The sequence below is a fragment of the Eleutherodactylus coqui genome, chromosome 2 (genome assembly GCF_035609145.1).
Source record: "Eleutherodactylus coqui strain aEleCoq1 chromosome 2, aEleCoq1.hap1, whole genome shotgun sequence".
In the NCBI taxonomy this organism is placed as follows: domain Eukaryota; kingdom Metazoa; phylum Chordata; class Amphibia; order Anura; family Eleutherodactylidae; genus Eleutherodactylus; species Eleutherodactylus coqui.
In genome coordinates, this window is record NC_089838.1 from 236,147,976 (window position 1) to 236,171,520 (window position 23,545).

Sequence of the window (23,545 nt, forward strand, 5' to 3'; positions counted from 1 at the left end):
AACATCATATCCCCATCAAACCCAGATAAAAAACCGATCCAATATAAACATAACCGTACTGCATTATCCGGAGTGCATAAAGACCGACACACAAAATGTAAATGTTGCAAGGTAATTACAAATAAAAGAACAGAAATCCTTTATGATGAGAGTGATAAAGATAAAAAATTTTTGATTAATCAGCAGTTGTCTTGTGATACGACCAGAGTGATATATCTAATTGAATGTCCGTGTAGATTTAGATACATCGGTCGTACGAAAAATAAACTAAAAACAAAAATAAACAATCATAGATTGAATATTAAGAAGAATTTACGCACACATAGCGTATCTCGACATTTTAATGATGTACATAATGCTGATTTTTAAAAAATGACCGTTACCCCAATAGAACATATAGTAACCGACTCCATTAGTGAACTGAGGAAACGTGAAATGTTTTGGATCCATAGATTAAATACGTTATGCCCTTATGGCTTAAATGAAGTACTAGAAAAAATATGACTAACTAGTAAAATTAATTTTTGCTTGAGATATATAATATGTGATCCTAATGTTAATTAGTTGTGGGTGGGTAGCTAAATTTAATCTTTTCTGGAAAAATTAATTTGGTTTTATATAAAGACTATTATTACTACTAAACATAGAGGACATATATTGTTTATAATTTTTATAATATTTATAATATTTATGAAATTTCTATATAATTTTGCATAGGCTATGGGGGTGAAATTAATTAGTTTAGTTTTACATGATAGGTAATATTTAATATAAGTATGTATAATATTCTCTTATATAAAAAGATCTTTTACAAAAAATTTATTTGTATTTTATATATAAATTTTTTTTTTATATTTTATATACATTATTTATACAATATAATATGAATGTTAAAAGTTATTAGCGGTGTTGAGGTTGAAGTGCCTATTATATGCAACATATGTTTATTTATTTATACTGTTTCGGAAGATAAATGAAGTCGTTTGCAGATAATTTATTTATGCAAAGTTTATTAGTTTTATCTTGTGAATAATGCTACTATGAGGATGTTTAATGAAAAATTTTAATGTTTAAAACCTAGCACAAAGCGGGTGTCCACACACATTGGAGAGAGATTGCTGTCCCGTAGCGATCCAAATAAAGTTTCATTGATGTACACGGATCGCTAAAGGGCGTTCCTAGTGTGTTATCTGGACTACGTATAGGGTTACCTGGGAGGTTACTATCACGCCCCCTTCTTAATTAAGCAGCTACGTGATAATTAGCTGTGTTAATCCCGTGATTATACTAATGTCTATTTATGTTGTGTGTCAGTTGTAGTTGTGTAGAGCTTGAGAAAGGTAGTTGTATCTACTGAAACGCGTTGCTCGAAGATCCTCGTATGTGTTTCCAATAAAAAAGGAATTGATTATCCTGGATCAGAGTCTGATATCCCTAGGAGCGCCGACAGCCGTTTTTTCTTTCCTGTGGTTTGCCTGAATTAAGCTCCGGTTACCCGGTGCAGCTTATCTGGATTGTCCGGCTGCTCTCCGACGGAGGTTGGATGGATTAAAGACCTATCTTACAAGCGGACTTGGATTGTGGTGTCAGCGAGATACCTTTTGCAAGGTATTCTCGCTAGACACCAGGTGAGTTAAACACTCTATTCTGTTTTCTTTTCATGTTAAGATGATATAACATGATATAGTAAAAAGCATCAAGGCGCCTCCTTATAATTTATTTGTCTCCACGGGAGTCAGAGATTACACTGTATTCTGCTGACATCCCGTGTGAGAACAATAGAGCTGTGTACAGAGCTCATATCACATTCTGTGCTCTGCAAACCGCTCCTGTGAAGCCATTTTACATGCAAATTAAGCTGATAAAGTGTTAATGGACATTAGTGTTCATTAACACTTTATGCAAATAGATCGCTAAAACTGTCAATCTTTCAATAGTTTGAAAAATTGTCTTTGCATCTAAATGGGCTTTTAACAACATAATGTATTGTTATTGTGGTAGAGGACCTATTGGAATTTTTATTGTATGAATTGACTTGCCTGTGGGATAAGCTTGGTTGGCTCTGATGGCTGCACTGGGGCTGCAGGCTCTGTCTTCTGAATTATTCGGACAGGTTCTTCTACGGTTTCTGCATTAATGACTTTTCTTTCTCCATCCTGTACATCTGCTGTGTGCACTGGAGAAGGTTTGATTTCAACAACAGGTGGAGGAGCTGGTGGCTCTTCCAGAGAAGGATAGCTAAAATCCACTAAAAGGAAGAGAAAACAAGACAATTGAATCTATAATATATGCAAAAAAAAAAAAAGCCAAAGACAGTTATTAACATAGACTAAATAAAATGGTGGATTCGCACTGGCATTTAATCCGCATTTTGGCTTTCCGTCTCTCTGTTCTATTTTTTGGAGTAGAGAGAAGGAATTAATTTTTACTACCAGTGATTTCAATAGAATTTTTAAACCCTTAATGACGCGGCCCTTTGGACCCTCCCCCAATTTTCGTTTTTTCCTCCCCCCTTTTGAAGAAACCAGAACTAGAGATGAGCGAACGTACTCGGTAAGGGCGATTTCGCAATCGAGCACCGTGATTTTCGAGTACTTCACTACTCGGGTGAAAAGTACTCGGGTGCGCTGTGGGGCGGGGGGTTGCAATCGCCACCGCCACACATTTTCTACCGCCGTCTTCCGACAGCCATAACTTTAGTTTTCTGTCGACATAGCTGTGCAAGGGCTCATTTTTTGCGAGATGTCCTGTAGTTTCTGTACCATTCTGGAGTACATACAACTTTTTGATCCTCTTTCATTACATTTTTTCTGGGAGGTGGATTGACCAAAGAAGCGCAACTCTGGCGGTATTTTTTTTTCTTCTGACGTTGTTCACCATGCAGGGTAAATAACGTTTTACTTTGATAGATTGGACTTTTACGGACACAGTGATACCATATACGTGCTTTGTTTTATTATTTCGATTTCTTTATTACAAATATGGCAAAAGGTTTTGTTTTTTTTACTTTTATTACCTTTTAATTTTTTTTTATAATTAGTAAGACTTTTTTAAACTTCTTTTTACTTTTTTCTTTTAGTCCCCTGAGGGGACAAGAACTTGCAATGGTTTGATCACTCCTGCAGTATGAGGTAATGCCATAGCATTATATTATGCCGCGATCTGGCAGGCAATATATCAAGGCATGTCATAGGCATACTGCTAGGACAGCTCTTGGGCCTGTCATGACACTTGCACAGCAATGAGCGATCTTGTCACGGCGTACATGACCCCGGAACATCGGTCGGGGGTTTAAATGCTGCTGTCAGAATGGAAAGCAGCATTTAAAGGGTTAACAGTTATGATGTGCTGTGCGGCTTATCGGAGCTGTTGTGGACGAATGCCTGCTGCAAGAAACAGCCAGCACCCGCCCTTGTATACATACCCCGAAGCTGCAGGATGGTACTGTATGTCCTATAGTATTAAGGGGTTAAATAAAAAGTAAACGGAAAGCTTCTCCCCTGTTGATTCCGTAAGGTTTCAATTTTTAAAAAAAAAATGGAATAGCGCAATCCAGCTTGTATATATAAGGATTTCAGTTCTTAAAGAAACAGACACTAGCGATTGTGGCCCTGTTTGCTTTGCCTGACCTGTCAAAACTATTTTTGCTGGAGTTTTTTTTTGTCACATATAGTTCTAGTTATTAACTTTTTTTTTTCACTGAAAGGTTTAAATTTTTTTTTTATGTACAAAAAAGTAGAGAAAATAAAAAAAAAAGTTTTAAAATTTATAGTTTATTTTTTTAAATTATATAATGCATTACCTTGGATTACTGGATGAGTATTTAGGTTAGCGTCAGCAGTGGGTTGTTGTGGGTATGATACACAGAAAAATTGAGCATGCTGCGCTTTATTTCTTCTGCGTATCATATGCAGGGTTTATTCACAGTCCACACTTTGGTGTGAATGAAAGTCCATAGACTTTCCTTGCCTTCTTTCACCAAGTGTTACGCACAGGAAATACATGGTGACAATACACCCATGTAAATGAGTCATTAGTTTAACACCTTAACAATACAGAACACAAATTTACATCCTTGGCGCATAGAATGTAACGCAATAGGATGTAAACTAACGTCCTGTGAATGGCGCAGCCTCAGAAGTGAGCCCGCACCATTCCGCAGCGGGAGCAACCTGTGATTGATAGTCGGCCTCCCACTGCAGGGACCAATGACAACAGCGATCCCTGCTGTTAACCCACTGCATGGCACAATCAATGTACATCGTGGCATGCAAAGGGATCACAGAAGAAGCATGCTTCCTCATGTCATCAACACTCTGCGATGTCATTGCTGTGGGCTGATGGGAACGCCAGACACTGGTGTCTCGGCTGCCATAGCCTATGATGGCTATTGTAAGTGATAATGCAATTGCAGTTCAGAAGTAATACATCGTCATAGCTTTTATGGGACATAAAAATAAATAGTAAAAAACAGGTAAAACAAAAAATAAAAAAATAGAATAAACCACTTTCCTCGTTTGTATAAAAAAAAATTTATTTCTTTATTTTTAAATCACACATATTTGGTATCATCATATTTGTAACGACCTGTACATTACATTGAACACACCATTTATTCTGCACAGAATAAAAACCAGGTCAAAAATGCTGTGCATACCCCAAAATGGTAAAAATAAAAACTACAGAGCTCTGTTCATGAAAAAATAAAAAAAAATTATGGGACTTCAACAATGTAAAAAATAGTTTTTATTGTTACGGAGATTCTATTAATATTTATACTGTGTTCCAAATTATTATGCAAGTTAAAAGGAAACAGAGCGGCTGCAGAACAGAACAGCTGCAGAAAATAAAGGAGAGCTCTTTCCAGAGCAATGTTGTCTGCAGCTGGTATACCTTGAAAAACAGACTTAACATTTTTCATACTGCATGAAAGTAGCATCTGAGCAGTCTTATGGGTAGGACTAGACCACCTCTGCCACTCGCACTTGGCTTGATAACCCAGTCCCTCTCTGGCTGAGTGACTTGAATGACGTCTCCTACATCATCCACAGGACGATCCAAACTCTAGCATGCACCACAAGACAGCAGACCAGCACATATGCAGATCATTATTGCCCATTATGGGCAAATACGACTTAAAGGAGATGTCCCGAGGCAGCAAGTGGGTCTATACACTTCTGTATGGCCATAATAATGCACTTTGTAATATACATTGTGCATTAATTATGAGCCATACAGAAGTTATAAAAAGTTTTTTACTTACCTGCTCCGTTGCTAGCGTCCTCGTTCCCATGGAGCCGACTAATTTTTGGCCTCCGATGGCCAAATTAGCCGCGCTTGCGCAGTCCGGGTCTTCTGCAGTCTTCTATGGAGCCGCTCGTGCCAGAGAGCGGCTCCGTGTAGCTCCGCCCCGTCACGTGCCGATTCCAGCCAATCAGGAGGCTGGAATCGGCAGTGGACCGCACAGAAGAGCTGCGGTCCACGGAGGCAGAGGATCCCGGCGGCCATCTTCAGAAGGTGAGTATGAAGACGCCGGACCGCCGGGATTCAGGTAAGCGCTGTGCGGGTGGTTTTTTTAACCCCTGCATCGGGGTTGTCTCGCGCCGAACGGGGGGGGGGGTTTAAAAAAAAAAAAAACCCGTTTCGGCGCGGGACATCTCCTTTAAGGCTCATTTACACGGAGTGATGATTGGTCAAAAAAAAAAATCGCTAGAAAGCGATCGTTTGAGCGGTCATCAGCGTGTCTAAACACACGGCCATCGGGCACTGCTAGCTGATCATTAAATTCAGGCCAAACTAAAAATCGTTGATCAGCCTTATCAGAAGCTCTCTACGGGTAGTGCTGATAGCATTGTTTCCGTCTGAGAACAAAGGAACTGAACGCAGATAAGAGCCCCCGGGCTATTAACTGCATTCAGCTATAGGCTTCATTTGCACACTAAATTGCTATTAAGTAGCTGGGTAGCTACTTAATAGTTCATGCAAAATGATCGCTCAAAGCTGTCACTCAAACTGTCGTTTGAGCGATCATCGCTCCGTGTAAATGGGCCTTAACACTGCAGAGATGGGCAAGATTAGGATCGCCCTGTTGATTACACTGGAGACGTTATCCACGTCCCTCAGACAGACTGGGTCTGGGTTAATCAACGACACAAGAGCAACAAAGACGGTCTGGGCCCACTCACGGACTGTTAGGATGCTATTTGCATGCAGCACAAGAAATGTTAAAAGGTATACTGGCTCCAGGCAACATAAGATAGGATTTGAAAAGAACCCTAGTTTATTGTTCGGCAGTTGTACATGGCTTAAAGTGCTCAGAATGTCGGACAGGTTTCCTCTGAATGGCAACATTGACAATAATGATAATCTTATTATATATGGCTACACTAAAAATGAAAAGATCCATCAAAATGATCTATTCTTCACATAACATCTTGGGTTGTCCTTCCACTTTCTAAAACACAAATACATATAGTATTGAACACCTTTGAGAACAAACCATGCACTTACATGATGACTGGACGGCGTTTTCATCTTTGTTTCTTCTAGGCACAGATACTTTCCCATTTGTTGTGTACATTGGATAGCAAAAGAGCCAATTTTCATAGCCACCATCCAATACTAAAGGCTCACTTTTCAGGATAGTCTTAGTTTCCCACTATAAAATATAATACGCAGATATAATAATATGAAGCTTACCTACATTTACGTCCTCTAGAATCATATGGAAACCTCAAGGGCCTCCAAAAACATAACCAGCATGATGAAGGATAATTACATCACTACCACTGCGTGCTATGATCAATTCTGAATGCGTGTTCAAATGTTCTGGTTATGCAGTTCAGTAGGAAAAAGGGAGTCAACAATTATATCCATCCATCCACATATGAATCAGACAAAAAGATCATTCTGCTGTCATGGCAGAATGCCTGTCAAGCCATGCCCGTGGGGTGGCTTGATAGACTGCTTGTCAGATCGCAGAATGATGTAATGCTATAGCAATACATCATACTGCAGGAGCGATCAAAGCATCGCTAGTTGTGGTCCTCTAAAGTAAAAATAAGATCAATAAAGTTTTACTAATTATTAAAAAAAATTAATAAGTAAAAAGTTACCCCATAGTGAACGTCGTCCGAAAAAAAACAAAAACCAAGAACGCCCGAAATGCGCTTTTTGGTCACCAAGAAAAAAATGCTATAAAAAGCGATCAAAAAGTTGCATGTATTCCAAAATTGTAGTAACGCAAACTACAGGATGTCCTGCAAAAATATAAGCCCTCGCACAACTAAGTTGACGGAAAAATAAAAACGTTATTGTGCTCAGAAGATGGCAGCATAAAATAATTGAAAAAACAAATACAAGTAGTACAACAAAAAAACAAAGCAAAAAAACCACTATAAGTTTGGTATCGCTACTAGAATTTTAAAAAAGTTTTTCAGTACATTACATAGTACATTAGAGGGGTTGTCCCGTGCCAAAACGTTTTTTTTTTTTTTTTTCAACAGCCCCCCCCCCCCCGTTCGGCGCGAGACAAACCCGATGCAGGGACCTAAAAAAAAATCCGCACAGCGCTTACCTGAATCCCCGCGCTCCGGTGACTTCTTACTTACCGGTTGAAGATGGCCGCCGGGATCTTCTCCCTTGGTGGACCGCAGCTCTTCTGTGCGGTCCATTGCCGATTCCAGCCTCCTGATTGGCTGGAATCGGCACGTGACGGGGCGGAGCTACACGGAGTCGGCATCCTGCACGAGCGGCCCCATTGAGAAAAGAAGAAGACCCGGACTGCGCAAGCGCGTCTAATTTGGCGATTAGACGCTGAAAATTAGACGGCTCCATGGAAACGAAGACGCTAGCAACGGAGCAGGTAAGTGAATAACTTCTTATAACTTCTGTATGGCTCATAATTAATGCACAATGTACATTACAAAGTGCATTAATATGGCCATACAGAAGTGTATAGACCCACTTGCTTTCGCGGGACAACCCCTTTAAATAGTATCATTGAAAAATACACCTCGTCCCGCAAAAGACGTCGATGGATAAATAAAGGAGTTACGATTTTTTAAAACTGGGCGTTGGTGTGGGGGAGAAACAAAATGGGGAATGACAGCGGCATTTACAGGGTTAACAGCTGCAGTCAGTGTTAGCGCTGATTGTGGCTGTTGCCGATGCATGTCAGCTGTGAAAAGCAGCCGTCACCCGCATTGTAAGGAGAGGGATCGGCTCCTGATCCCCTTTCATACAAACCCTGAACATAACTGTATATCCTGTGTCTTGAAGGGTTTAAATGAGTGCTTTTTTAAAGTTACCTTACAAAGAGCATCTTTTAAGGTATTAAGAGTTGTTCCGATTCTTAAGTCATTGACAGAACTGAACCAGTCCAACAAGATAATATAATCTGCATGACCTCGGGTGTCCCATAAATGCTTTGAGGCTTCTGGAAGGCTGCTCTCAATTCTTGTTGCTGTATATCTGAAAGGAATAAATTTGACTCATTAGTAAAATACAACAAGCTTGTAAACCATTGCAATAAGACAAAAATATACAAAACAACGCAAAAAGCGGTTCTGAAATAGATTAACCCATTCCTGCTCCGTTACATGCATATTAGTTTTGAACAAGGGTGACATTGAGCCCTATGACATACATACATCACACTGATCTTCCAGGTACAGACACTGTACCCACGAGATCAGCAGCAGGAATATAGCAGATACCCATCTCTGATCCTAAGAGGCCCGACTATATCTTATATCCAGCGGTATGGCCCACTTAGATTGGGCACATAAATGGTTGATGGAGAGAAGGGGCAATTGCGCAGTGCCTATGGATTGGTATCACTACCATTTTAACAACTCAGTGTGAAACTAATGCACTGGTTTTAAAATAAATGAATAAAAAAAAAATAAAGCCAGAAATGTCCGTTTGGTCACTTCGCCTCAACCCCCCCTAAAAAACCTGTCAATAAGTTATACTGTATGTACCCCAAAATATAGCGCCAAATTCATTTCTCAGAGAAAAAATTGCCGCATTCGTAAATGGGTTGTCTCATCGTAGCATCTTATCACTTATCCACAGGAGGTGATTGATGTCTGATCGCCGAAGGACCCCCATCGATCACAAGAATGAAGAGTAAGAGTCCTTGTGTAGGATTAGAGCAGTAGTCGTGTGTGTACTACCATCCCATTTGTAAGGGACTGCAGGAGACCCTCAGCAATCAGACAGTTATCCCCCCTATCCATTTGATAGGGGATATGTGGCTAAGTTGGAACATCCATACACATTATATACAAGCGCTCAGCCGAAAGCTCCCTCTCGCGACCCCTACATACACACCTGGCCAAGAATAACGTGTTTTTTATGTAGAGGGGGAAGAAATGCCACTGTCTGATCCTCATCTTACTTGTACATCAGATGATTGGCTGGTGACAGGAATCGATAGTTTCAGCCATATTTCTAGTGTGTGTGACCACCCTAACATCTATTGACAATGGGTGATTGGATATAGCTCACCTCTTACCTGCACACACAGACCTACTGACACAGTCAATGGGTAATTTTATGACTGGGGCTTATTACGTCCAAAGTGGCAAAAAAAGCGCAGTATGCTCTATTTCTCTGTATGGGCTGCATATGAACCGCTGTCCATACACATGCATCACACTGCGCATGTCCGTGACGTCAGATTCCCGAGCATGCGCAATGCCAATCGCAGCCCTTATGCGGTCTTTGCCGGCAGAGCGTATGGGCTGTAATGCATACAACGCTGCATGTGACTCACAGCAATGTACGCATACATGCCCATGTGAACAGGCCCTAATCTGCATCAACTGCAAGAGGTTTTCCTACTTGCATGGGAAAACATTCATCCAGAACAAGTTCAACACCCAGTGGAATCTATGCCACAGTGAACTGCCATGGTTCTGAAAGCAGAAGAAAGGGCCAATATTTCTAATTAAAAAAAAAAAAAAAATGGCCATTCCGTTTTTACACTTTTAGATAAACTTTCCTCTTTGGTGTGATTTAACGTGCAGCATTTTTTTAGAAAAAGGTTTTTCACATAGTTTTTTTTTTGTAAGCCAAAGGCAGAAGTAGATTATAAAGGAATTGAAACTATAAAAGGACGGACTTGGGGCGCGTTCACACATTGCGGAATTATTGTGGAATTTTAGCTTCGGAAGTCGAATAAAGTACGCAGTGGAATCTAGTCACGCTGCAGGCGTTTCATGCGCTACCTGATGCAGACAAACAGCAGATTTTCACTGCAAATTTCATTCACTGCTATGCAATGAAGGAAGTCTTGGTGAAAATCCAAAATGAAGGCATGTGTGGATTTCACTGAGGATTTTCGTGTGGATTTTGATGCAGAGAATTTGTGCAATGTGCGCGCATACCCTTCTACTACTACGTGCTGGACCCACTTCTGGCTGTGACTGAAGGAAATGCACTAAAATTTGCTGTGGTGTTTTTATTAAAAATTAAACAAAACCGTGGAACTATTCCATCAGGGTGGCTTTACAAATGCATTATCACATACATACCCAGGACATACAGCCTCCTCGGGAACATTTATAGAAGAAGTAATATGAGATTCCTCAAAATCCTTTGCTTTGCGTGCATCCATTATAACAACATTAATATCTTGGTCCTTCATCATCACAAACAGTTTTTCTGGAGTTATAGATCCATTAGGCACTGGAATTAAATAGAATCATTGAATGCAAATCACAAAACAGCAAAGTGTTAGCTGTGAGTAATAGAATCAGGCCCTGCTGTACAGATAATTGTGGTTTAACGCTACATGGTTGGTAGAGATACTTTACACACTTGATAAACATTTTCCTCATTAATAAGAATGAAAGGCCATATGAGGCACATTGACACTAAGTGTCATAGTTTTCCATAGTCAAATATGTCACAATTGTACATAGAGTGCCAAAAAAGACATTATTTTGCAGCAAATACAGCCTTTTAGAAAGCGCATTTAAATTAAATAACGGATTACGGGTGCTTAGGCCACTCTCACACATGCTCTTTTTACCATGGCGTTTTGAACGTGGCGGTAATCGCAGAACACTCCTATTGATTTTAATGGGGCCTCATAGACCTGTACTGGAACGCGGCGTTAGAAAAGGGTTTTCACGCTTTTTAACGCACGTCGCCACCCATCACAATGATGAGGTGCGTTAAAAACTGCTGTTGAATGCAGTAACCTGTGTCCGAAACTGGCCATAAAATCACAGCGTTTTGCTGACACTGTCTGTGAGAGTGGCCCTAGTGTAGTTTTTATAAAAATGCAACATGCGCCAAGTAAGGCATTTTTTCTGGTGTTTCTCTATAGGACTTTTAAAATACCACGAAAGACAAATGACAAACACAAATACATATTAAAAATGAATTTTTACACACATTTTAAAATACAGGGAAAAAAAAAAACTATGAAAGGAAGTCTAAACTTCCAGCAGCAGAAAAAGCCTTTAGTCTCTCCTAGGCATCCATAGTTAGCAAGAAGCCTCATTGTGCAGTCTCTATTGTAATTGTGGAGCTTTGCAGTGTCATATGTGCAATTTTATTTCAAAATTAGATAACACTTTCTATATTCTGTTTGCACCCAACATTAAAACTCAAACTTATTTAAATATATAATATAAAAAAGTTATTTAGTGTAATACAAATATGATGTTTACATAAACACGTAAACCTACCATTTGAAGAAACTTCGTTCTTTGGAAAGGGATCTTTTTTATCACCATTTATCTGAAGGGAGAATAAAACAGAATCTGTAATGAGTATCTAAAACTATCCTTTGGATCTTCCGAGTCCCGTCTGCACTCCTCAGTACTTCTGGATAATGTCCTCCATGCTGCTGTTGCTTCTGAGTCAATGTGAGATAAGGGAGCTCCTCTATCTCTCTGTGCATAGGAAATACAACAGCTAGTCTCCATTGCTGCTGCAGCGGAGTTAGAGAAAGCTGGCAATTAGAAAGAGCCTATAGAAGTGTAAGGCTCTATCTTCACATCAGCATTGGGCGATGCACGCACACTCTCCTATAGAGATGAATGGGAGATCACGCACACAGAACGGGCTGAAAATAGTCCGTGTGCACAGGGCCACTCTGAGGGGACACAGTGCTGGAACGGGGTGTCAAGTGAGTATCAAACACTGGTCCATGAACTTAAAGCTCATGACAGGCTCCCTTTAACCCCCTTAACGACGCGGCCCCTTTTTGTTTTTCCATTTTCGTTTTTTCCACCCTCCTTCAAAAAAATTCTGCTTTATTTATCCATCGATATAGCTGTATGAGGGCTTGTTTTTTGCGGGAGTTGTACTTTTAAATGGTGCCATTTACTGTAACATATAATGTACTGAAAAAAAAAAACCTTTAAAAAAATTTTAAGTGGAGTAAAATGAAAAAAAAAATAAACGACATTCCGCCATCTTTCGGTGCGTCTTGTTTCTACAGCGCACAAACTGCAACAAAAATGAAATATCTTCATTCTATGGGTCAGTGCGATTACAACAACACTAAACTTGTATAGTTGTTTTTCTACTGTACAATTTTTTTTAAAGATTTCATTTTTTTCAATTATTTTCTGCCATCTCCTGCGCGCAATACCTTTTTTTATTTTTCTGTAGACGTAGTTGTGTGAGGGCTCATTTTTTTGCAGGATGTCCTGTAGTCTACGTTAGTACTAATTCGGAATACATACGACTTTTTGATTGCTTTTTATTGCGTTTTTTCTGGGAGACAGGGTTACTGAAAAAGTGCATTTCTGGCATTCTTAATTTTTTATTTCGGATGACGTTAACCGTGCGGGGAAAATGATGCACTACTTTGATAGATCGGACGTTAACGGACGGGGTGATACCAAATATGTATTTTTTTTTAGGATTTAGATTTTTTAATTATAGATAGAGGGGTGATTTAAACTTTTATAACTTTTTAAATTTTTTTTTACAATATATAAAAATTTATTGCTCTGATTTATACTTTTTTCTCAAGTCCCCCTGGGGGACTACAACATGCGATGCTTTGATCGCTCCTGCAGTATGACGTAACGCTATAGCATTAAGCCATACTACTTTTTGACAGGCAGTCTATCAAGCCACCCCATGTGGATGGCTTGTTAGGTAGTCTGCTAAGACAGTTCTTGGGCCTTTCATAAGGCCCCCGGCTGCCATGACACACACCTGCACGGCTCCCCCGATCTCACCACGGGGAATATCGGGGGATTTAAAGGGTTAATAGCTGCCATCGGCCAATTGCAGCTATTGCCCGCAGGTGTCAGCTATAATAAATAGCTGACGCCCGCGGGGCGACCTCTCTTCATACATACCCCAACCCTCAAGGACGTACCCTTATGTCCTTGGTAGTGAAGGGGTTAAAGGAGTTGTGCGATGTTCTGATTGGTGAGGATCTGACCCCTGGGACATTGCCCTCTCCCAGCCAGGATTTTTCTACACAAGCTGTGCTACATGACAACTAAATATGAAGTCAGATTCTACTTCAGTCAACAGAATGGTATAAGAGTTTTGCTCTACACATTGTGTGCTCCTGCATCCGTATCAGGAAAAAGCTAAACCTCAATAACATCAGAGTATCATGACACGAAGTGACCGCCCCTGCAAGAAGTGCAATTTACATGTAAACGTATGAGAAGTATTATTACATTATCAGTCTGTTGAGAAACTTCAGGAACTTCTTTCGGAAGAGACTGTCCTTTTTTCTTCTGCTCTTCTTTGTCCCTTTCTTCAAGCCGCTTTCTAACTTCAGCTTCTTCATACCTAGTAGATATAAGGATGGGTTTTATGATCATTTGTACACATTGCTATGTTCAATACATCATATTATGAAACTATATTTGAAAGCACTCATGCGGCTCCTTTCCTCCCGGTAATTTATCCCTCATTTACTTGTGCAGTCACGTATAGGTCCACAACATCCTCAAATATGTTAAAACAGTCTGAGAGAAAAACTGGCCTTGTCTATAGCAAACAATTAGAGCTCATCTTTCATTTCCCAACCACCACTGGAAAAATGAAAGCTGCACTTTCATCCTGGTTCATATGGGCAACAAAAAAATAGTTTTGATTCATCCTTCTGAGTTTATTTTCTATCTGGGATGAAAAAAGAAAGTTTCCATACTTCACTTAGCAATGTACTTAGCAAATTTTCCGTACATGTTAAAGGAGGTTCTTATCTTGGTATTATTGCATCTTGTCACCACCGGAAGCTAGGGGTTTGACAGGTCTTGGATGGAGGAACGCCCCTGTCACACCCCTAGCTCTCGATTGGGTGACTTCTGTAGGGTCCTAGCAGCAGCGTGTGTATAAATTGTTGCATGGGCTGCAGGGTTAGGGTTTGTGCTAGGCTTACATTATTAGCTGTAAATTTTTGCATGTTACAGGGGTAACATGGAAGCATTTAGAGTTAATAATGTAAGCCTAACCTGAAAACTCACCCTAAGCCTACCCGTGCGGCCAAGGCAACAATCTATACAGACGCTGCTGCTAGGAGTTTCTCCGGAGCAGCTGTTGTCCTAGAATCTTCACTGGGCAACTGGTAACCAGCACCTCCACCCTGCAGCAATCCCCCTGCACTGAGGCAGTGCATCAGCTCTTACTGCTCCGGCTGTGCTTGCCCCGCTGCCATTGTGTCTTCTGCCGGCACCGCAGCTGCTCCGAGCCTTGCCGCTGCACTTGGGGGATTACAGACCACTGTGCCTCTCCTGCCGCCACTGCTCGCAGCCTTGCCGCTGTCCTCTCCTGCCGCCGCAGGGTGTGCATCCTCTGCATCTCCTGACGCCCCCGGGGTCCGACTGTTGCCACTGCTTGTGGATGTTGTGCCGCCGCTCCCAGGCTTGCCGCTATTCTCCCCTGCCGCTGCTGCCTCAAGATCCTCTGCATGTCCTGCTGCCACCGGTGCTCCCACTATTGGCGCTGTGGGAGAACTTTAGTGCCCTGCTAGGACCTGCACGCCAGCCACCTATGCAGCCAATCAGCTACAGGGGGCGTAACCGGCCTGTCACTCTTGTCTCCACCAGTACTTCCTGTTGGTGACAAGATACAATAATACCTCTTATCTCTTCTGCCCATGGCAGCCAACAGAAATAGCCAAGTGGGCTGTACCAGGCTGTTTCCATAACTCGTAAAGAAACAGCATGGTTCAGCCGTCCAAGGTGGTCAGTTCTCAAATTGTTTGCAGGTCCCAGAGGTGAGAACAACACCTGTCAGACTTTTATGGCATAAGCTGTGGATATGCCTTAAACCTTCAAAATGAGGGTACCCCTTTAATCACTTTGATCTCCATTAACCAACTTTTGATGTCAGCCATTTAAATAGTTATAGCACACTTACCGGTTCTTAAGACTTTTAGAAAGCTTTTCAGCTTCTTCAAGTGACTTTACGATAGTACTAGGTCCTAGTAACGATTTGTAGTAGTCCTAGAATTAAACAAACAGCCTGAGTGCAGGGGAACATAACCACTATAGTTGCACATATACAATGTTCCATATGTGACCGGTAGCAATGATATAGATGCATTGAGTATTAAGAGTATGGTCCATTGCCCTTATTAATACAATGTGAATCAACGCATTCATCCTCTGACATCCACTACAAATGGCCATGGAACAAAGCTAGCTCTAATTGTGGCTGTTTGATAGCTCGACGACGGCGTGACATTAGCGATTATGCAGTCGCTTAGCCGACTGTCGCCCCGTGTAAAAGGGCCATTAGTTCCTCTTACCAGCTATACCTCTCCTTTAGGCACTGAGCTAAATCAGTTTGTACATAAGTAGTAGGAGCGAAGCAATTGACACTTGAAATTGATCAATACAGACCACAAAAAAAAACCCAAAAAACACAACACCACATGCCCGATTGAGGAACACTTGCTGAGAAAACACCACCAGTGCTAGCAAGAAACAAACAACTGGGTGGGTGCTCTGAAAATAAGCGTGGTCAGCATGCCAGAGCATGTGGACTTGAGAAACTGAAAACCGCTCAGCAGAGGATGCGAGGACATGTATTCTGTAGAAAGAAGTGTGAAGACTGGGCTGCGATTGGACGGCTCTCGATCCAATCACGGCGCTTACTTGCTGGAGGCGTGGGAATTCAAAGCCCCATTTACCAGAGAGATGACAGCAGGGAGGATTACAGCCTGCCGCACCACAGGAGAGACCATAGCTGCGGACACAGATGCCGGCTGCGAGGAGATTGAGTTTGTTTTTTTTTAACCTATTATAGCTAGGGCTTATTTTCAGGGGATATTATATTTCAAGACCCCCCCCCCCATCCCCTGCAAATCTGGGTAGGGCTTATTTTCAGGGAAACGCAGTAGGTACAAATCTGTAGAAACTGCTAGTCATGCCGAAGAACATCTCTTAGCGCTACATTACTCCTCCTATGGAGGGGGTAATGAGGTGGTACATGCGAGTCATGAGAGAGACAGTCACTCAGCACTACATTGGTCCTCCTATGGAAGGGGGTAATAAGGCGGTATGTGCTCACCCCGTGAAGAGTCTCGCAGTGCGGGCATATCCCGCTCCGTCCGTGGGCATGAGCCCTTAGAGCATCGAGACTATGGAACTCTCTGCCTGAGGACGTGGTAATGGCAAACTTGCTAAAAGAATTCAGGAGAGGCCTGGATGTCTTTCTTGAGTGTAACAATAGTACATTACTCGGTGTTGTGTAAAATACAAACTTGTGATATAAACTATTATTTCTGTAAAATTAAAATGGTACCTGATTTTGCTTGAAATCTGCCCTTTTTTTAACAAGGTCAAACACAAATAAAAATTTCATATAGAGGACATAAGCTTTTTCTTCATCTCTGTCAAGTCTGCTTTCCTCTGCTTTCTGGAATATCTTGCAGGCAGCGGAGACATAGCTTAATAAAAAGAAAATAGCGTATATTAACACGATAGAATTGTTTGAGAGGCGATTAAAGAATGAAAACACTGCAATGCGTTCTATATATTCAGTAAGCATGCAATAAAACTTCATAAGCGGAAGTCATATCCCCACTTTAATGGGCTATAAAACCTTTACTTGACCTCTGTATTACAGTTACTTATTAAGGGAGAGGTAAAAGTAACTCATAGAAGCTGCACAATAAGACAAGGAAGCTCCATGTAATAGAAGAATTGTAATATAAAATATGGTACTTTGAAGAGGCCCGAGAGGTGTGCAGCTCAGCTTAATATCCCGCATGACCCATTTGGACAGAATAAAAGATTGGGTCAGGGCTCCCACACACTTGTGTCAGTGTGACTTTCTAATGTTAAAAATGCATCGCAAGTTTGTGTTTTGCGATTTTTGTGCAATGCGTTTTTAACATTAGAAAGTCCTATTGGCATTCGCGTAAAAAAAACGCAAGTGGCTGGGAGCCCTTAGGCCCACGGACGGATATTTGCTGCAGAATCCGTGTCGGGCGTCCACACCGCGGATTCGCAGCAAACAGCGCACACAGCATGCTATGGAAAATCAATTCTTCCTGCACATTTGAGGAAACCAATTGCAGGTTCCCACAAAAGGAGAAAAAAAAAAAATCGGAGCATGCTTCATTTTTTCGTGGATTGCTTCCAATGAAGTCAATGGAAACCGCCCGATCTGTGGCCCTTCCACAATCACATTGCGGGAAAAGCAGACACCGCTGCTGGCAGAGCCAGATTCCACATGCGTAGTCTGGCTCTGCAGTGTGCACGGGGCCTTACAGTTCTCTTATTTCAATTATTAAAAGGGGCTTTCCGACATGAGGCTCCAGAACCGTATTACCCCTAACTAAGGCCCCCTGTCCACAGGCGTTGCAGTATCCAGCAGCGGATCTCCGCTGCAGGAGCCGCCGCCCGGGAGCAGGGGCCGGCAGACGGATGTCCACCGGAGAATCGTGCCAATTCGCAGTATGCAGCGAATTGCCGGGCGCGAGCGGGGAATCACAGTGCGTCTCTGCTCGTGGACACAGGGCCCGCGCTTTCCATAGCAACGCTGTGGAAAGCTTCAGACGGCGTGATTCGCTGGCGATTTACCGCCGGCGAAATCATGCCCGTGGACAGGGGGCCTAAGCCTAGCACCAGTCCAGAACCGAACCCTCCTTTTAATCCGAACGCCAGCGGTTGTTATTTCTTTACCATGCAGAGAAGAAAATAGGTTTCCTACTCCCAGGTGTTCTGTGTAGTGCTGGCATATGCACTGACTTGTCAGTGGCATGTGTCTATGGGCAGCAGGTAAAAACCACACTCACTGGGCTATTGGTGGTAGTGCTTTCTGTGGTCGTCTCCATGCCCAATATTAAAGGTGAACTCCTTCTCTGCAGTCTGCTCTGCAGCACACTCAGCTTGTGCTGTGTTTGTTGTTCCCAAAATGCTCCCTACCGAGCCCGCGCTCCTGCTGCCGCTGAGCCCTACCGAGCCCGCGCTCCTGCTGCCGCTGAGCCCTACCGAGCCCGCGCTCCTGCTGCCGCTGAGCCCTACCGAGCCCGCGCTCCTGCTGCCGCTGAGCCCTACCGAGCCCGCGCTCCTGCTGCCGCTGAGCCCTACCGAGCCCGCGCTCCTGCTGCCGCTGAGCCCTACCGAGCCCGCGCTCCTGCTGCCGCTGAGCCCTACCGAGCCCGCGCTCCTGCTGCCGCTGAGCCCTACCGAGCCCGCGCTCCTGCTGCCGCTGAGCCCTACCGAGCCCGCGCTCCTGCTGCCGCTAAGCCCTACCGAGCCCGCGCTCCTGCTGCCGCTGAGCCCTACTGTGCCTGCGCTACTGCTGCCGCTGAGCCCTACTGTGCCTGCGCTACTGCTGCCGCTGAGCCCTACTGTGCCTGCGCTACTGCTGCCGTGATTGAGCTCTTTTTTCCTCACCCAATCCACGGTCATACTGCTGCCAGGCACAGAGGAGTCAGTATGGTCTTCCATCAGCAGCTGCAGGTTACTGTATATTGCGCACAGCTTTCTCCCCATTACTGTGCATAGGAAGATCATAACTTGGACATACACAGAACTTGATAAAATGGACAATTTTAACCAAAATTAAATATAACAATGGATACAAAAATTGTTTTCTGTGACCATAATTTTTAACATTTTTTTGGTTAATTGGGTTTTGTGAAGGCTCGTTTTTTTGCAGTGTGAGCTGCATTTTTTTTTACTATTAGCATCTTGGGAAACATGTCTTTTTGTTCACTTTTGAATCAAATTTTTTGGGAGCCAGGTTACTGATAAAAAAAACACATTGCAATCTCAGCATTCTGTCTTCTTTTCTTCTTATGGCTTTCACTGTGCAGGATAAATAGCGATATTTTAATAGTTCGGACTTCAACGTACGCAGCAATACCAAACACGTGGGTATTTTTCATTGTTTAGATTTTTAATGGGAAAAGGTGATTTTTTTTAAAACTTAATATTTAGATTTTTTTTTTTTTTATAACCGTTGTAATAAATTTTTTACATATTTTTTCTACACTTTTATCTAGTCCTCACAGGGAACCTAAACTTGCACGGCTTGATAGGTATCAATGCATGGCTGCCATCACTAGGCTCTAAGCTGCCATGCTAGCCTATCGGCACCCCTACAGGAAAAATTGGGATGTGCAAAAGCAGTCCCTAGGGGTTGGCCCAAAATACTGATGAAGCGGTCAAGCAGGTAGGTGGAAGTCCTGGTGGGGTGGGGGGGGGGTGACGCCCCCTGAACGTGATTGGCTGCGCAGCTTAGTTTCCTCAAGGTCCTAGAAGCTCACAATGATAATACTCCTCTGTGCATTGACTGCCACGGCTGCTGCTCAGGATTTCCCCTGCAGAAACCCTCATTCCTCGGCAGCGGAGCAGAAGCTGGCACCCCGCTGTGTATAGCTGCGCTGAGTGCCTTGCCCATTACTCACTGCAGACAGAGTGCTGTGTAGGCTGCTTGACATAGCGGTACCCAGCAGGGAGCACAGAGTGCCGGCCCTCCTGTAACTCACGCAGGCCGTGTAGACATACAGCAGCACGGCCAGGCCGTGCGTCCCCAGCACACTGCATCAGGACAGCAGGGAGCGTACAGCCGCAGGGGGACAGTAACGAACAGTGTGCAACAGCATAGAGCAGCAGGAGGAGGAGACCTGGCAGGGCACTTCAGGGACACAACTGCGTCCCCCAAAGCGACTGCCAAAACTCACAGAACAGCGCCCACTGCACAGCTACTACTGTGGGCTAACGGAGCTGCTACACGCTGTTTAAGGACCTTCAAGCTCCTTCACGAATGCCACCAATCGGGAGCTGGGGGTGTGAGAGGGGCGTTCCCCGTCAAACCCCTAGCTTCTGGTGGTGTCAAGAAACACTAATACCGACCACCTGTACCATGAAAAACCGCTGCACACCTCAAGTCAGCGCAGCTTCACAATACAAGGAGGTGTCCGTCCACAATGTCTGGACTTCATTCAAGGTTTATTGCAACACGTTTCACTACAGATTGTGTAATGGAAAGTTTTTAAGCACTCCTAGTATTGCTAGGAACGATGTGATCCACAGCAAGAAGAAAAGGTTAAAGGCTTAAATAAACATTCACTAAAAGCTAAAGTGCAAAACTTTGACTCTGCGAGAGAATGTGCAACTTCACTAGGTCTGCTCAAGACAGATTCTAGATATTATATTCTTTTAGACGGCAAATAAACAAAATACCTCTTTGTACTGGATGTATCGGCTTTAACTTCTGCTTTCTTATTAAGCTCCGAAAGGGAGGTGGAAAGATACAGCTCTTTGGGCAGTGCGGATGCTGTCGGCATGTTGCCCCTCGGGTTCCTTGCTCTTGTGATCACATCAGCATAGGGAGCGCAGGGCGAATCTTCCAGTCATCCTGGTATCAATGAGCGCCTTTGTGTATGAAATAGGTACAAAATAAGAAAATACATTCCCAGGGCCAAGCAACTAGTATGAGGCAGTATGAGCGATTATGCAACGACAGCAAGGCTCTGCCGAAACTAAGCAGGCTGACAGAATTTTTCCACTGCAGATCTGGTCACATTTCTGCTGCAGCATCTGTACATCGAAGGGTGAACTCCACAGCATTTCCACAATATAAGCAGCATGCTGCAGAAACGTCTCCAGGTGTGTGCGCACGGCGGAATGCACCCTGGAGTTTTCAGCATGACTTCTGCCCTTAAAAACCACGACAAAATTCACATCTTTTTGACATAGTATTTGGTGCAGATCCGCATGTGGAATTTGCTGTTCCGCATGAACAAGTGACATGCTTGGAGGATTACATCGCTCCCATTCACTTCAATGGGGCTGCTCACACAAGGCTGAAAGAGCAGAGTCTTCAACGCTGCGCCTTGACAGCGCTGCATGTCCTAGTTTTGGCCGTTTTCAGCCCTGTGTTGCCCATTGAAATGAATGGGCAGCAGTTTCAGCGCAGCCACAAACTCGGCACAACTTGGTACTTGATGCTTTTGGCAGCACTAAACGCCCTAGCTACACTGCATGAGTTAAAAAAAAAAATTAACCAATACTCACCTTACAGGTGATGCCGCTGTCCCCGGCGGTGCTCTCGGGACTTGTCAGCCAGCAGGGGAACTTTTTCTCTGATGACGGGGATTTGAAATCCTCGCCTCCAACGAGAAATTGCTCTGACTGGCTGAGCGCCACTGAGTGACAGCCAACTGAGCCAATCAGAGCCAGCGCTGGATCCATCCAAGCACAGCCATTCATTAATTGAACAGCTGTGATGGGATGCATTCAGTGCTGACTCCGATTGGCTCAGCCAGCTATCACTCAACGGCGCTTAGCCAATGAGAGCAATCGGATGGCTTCACAAGGTCCTGACAGCGGCGCCGGGGACAGCGGCTTCACCAGCTAGGGGAGTACTGATTTTTTTCTTTTATCAGCAGCCTTGGCTGCATTATCAGCTGTGCTTAAAACGCTGGCATAACACATGCGGGTGCTGCTGAAACCCGGCGGAATCTGCAGTAAATGTAGCGTTGAAAACCGCTGCCTTTCTGCACACGCCTGTGTGAGGGAGGCCTAACTTCTTTAGGTTTGGCAACTAAAAGTTCCATTTGGTTCCTAGATTTTGCACTTTAAACAGCCAACAGCTCCGCCGTCATTTTTTAGTCTGAGCTGTGCATGAATCAATAGCTGAAATGTCTGTTCTGACAGATTTTGAGGCCAAGTACCCGCAGTACATCTGACGCTGACCTACCTTTCCATCATCCGCAGCGCTCCTTGCACAGGCTTCTTGCTGAGGCCGGACTCACACAGGGAATCGTTTAAACGCAGCGTTTTACAGCGCTGTCCGGCGCATTTGCAGCATTATTAACGCACCCCTTCACTGCAGTGGGTGTTCGGGGCATTAAAAAAAAACGAAGATCGCTGAAACGCACTAAAATAGAACAGTGTTAGAACAGCGTGGCGTCTGAAAAGTCCCATTGAAACCAAAGTAAGCAGTGCTGTAGTATAAAGAATGAGGGAGTAGCGGCCGTCACCAGAGGCAGATTTCACTCTTAATCAAAGTTTCTTGAAAGTAGCCACTATTAAAGGGAGTGTGTCAGCTGCAGCCGGCCGTCCAAACTGCCGGCATCCCGTTGTAGAGCCGGAGGAGCTGAGCGGATTGTAGAGTTTTATGGGGACATTCCACGAGCCGTGGTATGCGCCCGCTCAGCTGATCGGTCGTGCAAAAAAGAGCGCATGTTGTATTCTACAGCGTATCACGCGCGTACGGCCGTACTGTTCTCTAGGGGTGGTGTATTCAACGCTGACCGTACACTGCGCCACTATGAGGCGGGGGGGGGGGGGGGATTTAGGGGAAAATAGTAGTCCTGCGCAGCGCACAACCGCCACTATGCATGGCGATACACACAGCGTGCTCCACATACAGCTGCGGGAATGGCTTGTGAAGTGCTGCCTCAGGGCCGTCACTACGCACATCACTGGGGTGGGGGCAGACAGAGTATACAGCACTGACCAGGGCAGTGTATGCTGGGACCTGTAGTGCACAGCAACCCCAACCCAACCTCACTGCACAAAATCCCCTTCATCTCCTCCTGCGTCCTCACAGTCCCCACTGTCACACACGGTATACTATTATATATATCGCCGCCTATATCACGACAGGAATCAGGTAGTAGTGACACATCACGTGACAGCCTCCAGTATCACGGGGGTCTCTTCCTGTCAGGAGCCGCACACCCCCGCCCGCTTAGTGGTACGTCCCAGTTGCTGACTTACCGAGCTGACCCCTTGCCCTGCCGCTCCAGGACATCGCCCACTGCACACAGGACGGGGGAGGCAGCTGCACACGCCAAAATGGCTTCAGATTGTTTTCCTTGCGGAGTCAGTGAGGCGACCGGCGTGATGACGTCAGCAGCTGTAGCAGCGCGCAGCAAGAGGGCGCTGTCGCCGCGTACAGCAGTCACCGTCGCCGACCTCGGACAAACCACGCCCACCTCCTCCCCCACATGACATGGTATATTCCCACTGCTGCTCTCGAGCTGCCTGCACTCACAGCGCATTGTCAGCCGCAGAGCATGTTGCGGACTTGGGGTCCTTTGCATGTTAATATTCGCATGTAACATGTAAACTATTTC

At 43.9% G+C, this 23,545-nt stretch overlaps 1 protein-coding gene across 1 annotated transcript in view; it reads right to left on the reverse strand.

The window, feature by feature from the left end:
- USP8 (ubiquitin specific peptidase 8) overlaps window positions 1-23,336 on the reverse strand; it is a 42,790-nt gene extending 19,454 nt beyond the window's left edge. The window contains exons 1-10 of the mRNA XM_066592648.1: window positions 23,187-23,336; window positions 20,643-20,834; window positions 16,747-16,891; window positions 15,358-15,443; window positions 13,671-13,785; window positions 11,706-11,757; window positions 10,542-10,695; window positions 8,310-8,472; window positions 6,511-6,658; window positions 2,040-2,248 (exon numbers count right to left, since the gene is read on the reverse strand). Of these exons, the coding sequence (XP_066448745.1) occupies window positions 2,040-2,248; window positions 6,511-6,658; window positions 8,310-8,472; window positions 10,542-10,695; window positions 11,706-11,757; window positions 13,671-13,785; window positions 15,358-15,443; window positions 16,747-16,891; window positions 20,643-20,746 (1,176 nt within the window). The 5' untranslated portion in view covers window positions 20,747-20,834; window positions 23,187-23,336. The remainder of the gene's footprint in view (window positions 1-2,039; window positions 2,249-6,510; window positions 6,659-8,309; window positions 8,473-10,541; window positions 10,696-11,705; window positions 11,758-13,670; window positions 13,786-15,357; window positions 15,444-16,746; window positions 16,892-20,642; window positions 20,835-23,186) is intronic.
- Between the last annotated feature and the right edge of the window lie 209 nt (window positions 23,337-23,545).